Source organism: Andrographis paniculata, unplaced genomic scaffold (genome assembly GCF_009805555.1).
Source record: "Andrographis paniculata isolate CXL003 unplaced genomic scaffold, ASM980555v1 Contig35END, whole genome shotgun sequence".
Taxonomy (NCBI): Eukaryota; Viridiplantae; Streptophyta; class Magnoliopsida; order Lamiales; family Acanthaceae; genus Andrographis; species Andrographis paniculata.
In genome coordinates this window covers 2020618-2026695 of record NW_026137568.1, presented here as the reverse complement: position 1 = coordinate 2026695, position 6078 = coordinate 2020618, and the positions used below count along the sequence as shown (strand labels likewise).

Sequence of the window (6078 nt, the reverse complement as noted above, 5' to 3'; positions counted from 1 at the left end):
ATTTAATTAAAATCAAAAAAATTGTAAAATTTAAAATTTAAAATATAATTAAAGTGCATAATTATATTTTCAAAAATAAAAATAACAAAATATATGAGACGAATAAAAATAAAAAATATAAACAAATTATATAGGAACGAGGGAATATTATAATTATTATTATTATTAGCAACAAATTATGACCATGCTTCTATTGGGTCCTAGTTATTGATTGATAATGACAACTCTTTTATTAAGTTGTGTTTGTTTGTGTTTTGATTTGAAGAAAAAAAAAATTAATGTAAAATATAAGAAATTATATACATAATATAAATAATGAGTTTGCCATATATTATGTTAAAAATTATAACTACTTATTTTTATACATATATGTATAATAAGAATATCTATACTGCATCCACCTAATACAGTTATTATTATTATTTCATTTGAAATATTTTAAAATATCTGTAATTTTCCTTTATTGATAGTCATTTTATTTTATTTTTTTTTTTTCATATTTTACTTTTATAAATATAATTTATAAAAAAATAAACTGATTTTTTTGTCCCGTAATTGAAGCTTGTTGCAAATTAATTTTATAAGTGAAAATTTTTCGTAATTTTAGTCATTTGACGAGATGCCTACTGGCACCCATGTGGCTCGTCGGAAAACACGTGTTCGCCAGGCGTTGCTGACCCGGCGGACACGTGAATTTTTATTTTTATTATTATTTAAAAAAATATTTTCAATATTTTTATTTTTTTAAATTTTTGTAAAAATACAAAATAAATAAATTAAAATTTAAAAATACAAAAAAAAAATTCACGTATCCGTTGTGTCGCTGACTCGGCGGACACGTGTCCTCCGACGAACTGCGCGGATGCTATGTAGGCATCTCCGGTACCGAAGAATTAAAAGTGCGAAAAAATTCCACTTATGGGACTAGTTTACAACATGCTCTAATTACAAAACTAAAATAATAAAATGATTCAATTACGGGACTAAAAAATCAGTTTATCTTTTATAAAATTATTTCAAATAAAAAGTTGGAGCAAAATTAATCATCAGTAAGTTCTCAAAGTTCTTCTGTTCTGTAACTTCTACACCTCTTTCTTGTGTGTTTTTTGTTGCTTAATGTTGAAAAAAAGTAGTATCTACTTTTGCTTATTTAATATTTAGCATTTGATCGTAAAATTAATTTAGTTGTGTGGAAGTATTTTATTTTAATAATATCATATTTAATAATTATTTTTATTTTGATGATATTAATTCATATTTGAATGCTCTAAGAAAATTTTGGAGCATTTTGAAAAATCAAGTCATCATATCTCTAAGATCTTTTTCAAACTTGCTCTCGTTTTTTACACCCAAGAAATGGATGAATGATGTAATTCAAGTCGAATATTTTTTTTATTGAAATTCGGGTTTGATTTCCAAGTATGTGTGTACGGAATATTTTTTTTAAAAAATAAAAATTTCGTATTTTTAAGAATCTCTAAGAACGCTGTATAATATAGATTTTGTGTTCATTTGTCTTTTTTTAAATGTTTTGAGTGATTATAAAAAATATTAACAATTTTAATTTAATATAATATTGTTTAAATGAGTAGTTGATTAATAATTTATTCTGATTAATATAATTTTATAGTTTTACTGAAACATGCATAATACAAAACAATTATTGAAGCAAATGCTACATTGAATTGCTTTTACAAGTGTACATATGTCCAATTTAGATATTTTTGTATGGCTTGGAATACTTGTCAAAATACTATTTGAATTTTTTGTTTGTCTAGGCTGATTTATCATAATTTTATTATTTGTTATTTTTCCCATCTAGATTGTTATTTTTCTTATATATTTATTTTTTGGTTGGAACAATTGTTTCCATTCAAAATTGATTGAGTAACGGCTAGAATCGAAAATATAAATTTCAATATCGTTCGAGTTAGAAACGTGATTCTGCAGTAGAGATTGAAGTAGTGACAATGACACGACGAAGACATATATATCAAAATATTATATGAATAAATACGAAACATAACGAGTTATGAATGCTTCAGAAAAAAAAATAACTCTAATACCATATTAATTTTTGGATAAAATGATATATCATTAATAATATAGTCAATGTTTATTTATAGATAAGTACAAAACGAATAAACTAAAAAATAATAGCAAAAATTAAAATAAAAACATAAATACTTCAACATATGTATTTATTTATTTTTTTATAATGTAAAAATAACTATTATTTTTCAAATACATGTCTAGTAATTTGAATTTATTCTTCTTCAATCATTCCACTTGATAAGTATATGTTCTCTTTAGCGAAGATGATATTTTGTATATAAAAGTTATTTTTATATTGTACTTTTTACTTTTATTGGATATGAGGCTTGGTTAATATATTGCTTATTTGGTCTTGTTTCGAGATAAATTAAATTGTGTAACTCTAAGTTAAATTTGGATATATGGCATAAGTCGCAGTACTATTAAAATAAATTTTTATCTGGTAGATAGCTTTATTATAACCTCAATCGGAATGTTTGAAGTTAGCATAAATTACAACCGTTTCTAGCGAAATATTTGAAATTAGAATAAATTACGATCGTTCTAAATGAAAAGTTTGAAATTGGAATAAATTATTACGGCGTCAAAATACTCTATCTGTCCCAAAATAATAGTCTTATTTTTATATTTTCATACGTCCTAAAATAATAGTCTAATTTTCATAAATAATTATATCACCCTAAAACAACTTTTACTTTATTATTATTATTATATAAATATCATTATTTTTATACAAATACACTCACAAAGATATTTTATACCAATTTCAATATAATATTATTATTTTTCAAATTCCGTGTTGAGCCTAAATGAGACTATTGTTTTATAAAATTTTCATAAAATATGTATGTAAACTGAGCTTATATATTACAATTTTTTTTTAAACATCAAATAGATTAAACTCATCCGTCCCAAATATAGTATAAATTTAATTTTAGGTACAAAAATTTAGATAAATAATATTAAGTAAAATAATTTAAGATAAATACAAAAAACTTACCCATTCTCTTATCTTAGATTTTTTATTTATTTTGAAAAAAAAAAATTCTCTATAAAAATGTACTATAATTTTTTTTACATATTATTATATTCAATTAGGATTTAAATATAAAACACAAACATAACATATAAACACAAATACAATCCCAACATACACAAATATGTTTGTTTTCATAAGACTATGGAGTTTCGGGAAACATACGAAATAATAATAATAAAAAAATAAAATACTTTATATGTGTTATATGTGTTATACACGTAGCATCTACGAAGGTGCTACGTATTTGATATGTTTGCTTACATTTCCTTCATGTAGGGGTTTGTTTACCTATAAATATATGCGTGAATGAGATGGAATAAACACACTTCAATTTTTCTTTGAATCCTCTCTGCTCTCTATGCTTGCTTACCACTATTATACAATATTATATATATATCTTTGTTTGCTTACGTATTATTATATAATATTATATATATATATCTTTACATATATTTATATATATATATATACTATACATCTATATATTATAATATACACACTCACGCACACACATCTACGTATATATATTTACTTATCTATTTATATATTATATACAATATATGATATAATACAAAATATAAAATAGTGGTTAGCGGTAGAGATAATTAATATTTTTATTGGCTAATTTTATAATAATATCACAACACGTTATCAACACGATTATATATTTTAATTTCCGCAAGGTAATATTTCATATTTTATCTGTTTATTATGTCTAACCTTGCCAAACAGAAATTTCTCCCTCTCCTCGTTTCTGGCCAAAATTATATGGCATTGGCTCGCATGTTAAAATGCATCCGGCATCAATGGGCTTGAAAAATACCATTGCCCGGGATAAAAACTCCCCGAGCCAAGATCGTGCAAAGGCCATGATCTTTTTGTGCCATCACATCGATGAGGCACTGAAATGCAATATGTCACGCTGGAATCCCCGCTCGAATTGTGAGAGAGATTGAAAGGAAGATATGATCATTTGAGGCTGACATTGTTGCCAAGGGCACGAAGCGACCAGCAAAGCCTACGGCTTCAGGACTTTAAAACAGTCCAAGAATATAATTCTGCAATGTTTAAAATAACATCACAGCTGCGCCATTGTGGCGAAAATGTATCTGAATCTGATATGATGGAGAAAACTTTCTCCACTTTTCATGCCTCTAACATGGTTTTGCAGCAACAGTATCGCGAAATGGGCTTCCAGAAATATTATGAGCTAATCACCTGTCTTTTGCTGGCCGAACAAAATAATGAATTGTTGTTGAAAAATCACGAATCTCGGCCGACAGGTGCAAATCCATTTCCAGAGGCAAATGCAATACAACCGGCAAATTCGATGCGTGGTCGTGGGCAAGTCAGAAATCAGCGAATTGATCGCGATCGAAATCAGAATTGCGGACGGGGCCGAGCAAACGCATACAGTCATAATAATTATCAAAACAGGCCCCGATATGTGCCAAATCGGTGTTATAATGACAGAAGACCGTACAAACCTCAACAGAGGATCAACACCGGGATAAACAGAAATAATGACGAGGAATGCACCCGGTTGGAATCAAAGGCCATTTGGCCCATGTTTGTCGCACAACCAGTCACTTGGCTGAACTGTATCGGGCCTCAAAAGAAAGACAGGGAAGAACTGCCCCCGAAACAAATCACGCTGCCCACGATGACACATTTGACGATTTGATGAATGAAAATATCACGCACCTGGATGCCGATGATCTGCTTGATATAGCTGATGATGTTAAATGACAAAATGTTGTTGTATCTCTTTTGTTATTTTGGTGCTTTTTGCCCCCTTTTTGTATTACCCCCTATAATATAAGTCTATTTTGATTATATTACTAATACATGTCTTTTATTATTTTTACCTTCTTGCAAAGATATGGATGCCAAATATTTTGGAGCCGATGACAACATCTGCCTTATCGACAGTGCTACGACTCACAACATTCTGAAAAACAAAAGTTATTTCTCCCATCTTAATATGGGAAACACCACAATTGTTACTATCAATGGTGCATCGAAAATGATTGAAGGCTCAGGAAAAGCTATTGTATATCTCCCAAAAGGGACAAAAATGGCAATTGAAAATGCCTTGTTCTCGAGCAAAGCTCGAAGGAACTTACTGAGCTTCAGTGATATTCGGAAAAATGGGTATCACATTGAAACATTGAATGAGATAGAAAATGAGTATCTCTTGATAACTCAGGTTGTAAATGGCAAAAGGATTGTGAAAGAAAAATTGCCATCATTTTCTTCCGGCTTATATTATTCAAAACTCAGTGTCATTGAAACATATCACCTAGTAGACCAAATGACTACTAGCGAATTTAAAACTTGGCACGATTGACTTGGGCATCCTGGGAATGTAATGCTGAGACGAATTGTTGAAAATTCAAATGGCCACTCATTGAAAAAGAAAAATATTTTGAGTCCGAATGAATTTGCTTGTGGTGCCTGTTCCCAAGGGAAGTTAAGAATCAGACCATCTCCAACAAAGGTTGGATTTGAATCCCCAACTTTTCTGGAAAAAATTCAGGGTGATATTTGTGGACCAATAGATCCACCATGTGGACCCTTCAAGTACTTTATGGTACTAATTGACGTGTCAACGCGATGGTCACACGTATGTCTGTTATCTACTCGCAATCTAGCTTTTGCTAGACTACTTGCACAAATAATTAAATTGCGAGTACAATTTCTAGATCACCCGATAAAAAAAATACGTCTAGATAATGCTGGAGAGTATTCATCACATACATTTGATGATTACTGCATGTCAATTGGGATTACTGTGGAACACCTTGTTCCCTATGTACATACGCAAAATGGCCTGGCTGAATCCTTTACCAAAAGATTGCAATTAATTGCTAGACCATTATTGATGAGGTCTAAACTTCCTGTATCATGTTGGGGACATGTTATATTGCATGCAGCAGCCCTTGTGAAAATAAGGCCGACCAGTTATCAATGTTATTCCCCCA

The 6078-nt window shown here is 29.2% G+C and overlaps 1 protein-coding gene across 1 annotated transcript; it reads left to right on the top strand.

Annotated features, from left to right (window-relative positions):
* Positions 1 to 3478: 3478 nt before the first annotated feature.
* On the top strand, positions 3479 to 4974 carry LOC127249310 (uncharacterized). Its single transcript, XM_051272054.1, has one exon. The coding sequence runs from the start codon at positions 4158 to 4160 to the stop codon at positions 4776 to 4778; it is 621 nt and encodes a 206-aa protein (XP_051128011.1). The 5' UTR covers positions 3479 to 4157; the 3' UTR covers positions 4779 to 4974.
* Positions 4975 to 6078: the final 1104 nt, after the last annotated feature.

Coding starts and splice junctions, on each gene's coding strand:
- LOC127249310 (XM_051272054.1), top strand. CDS start 4,158: ATGTTTAAAATAACATCACAGCTGCGCCATTGTGGCGAAAATGTATCT.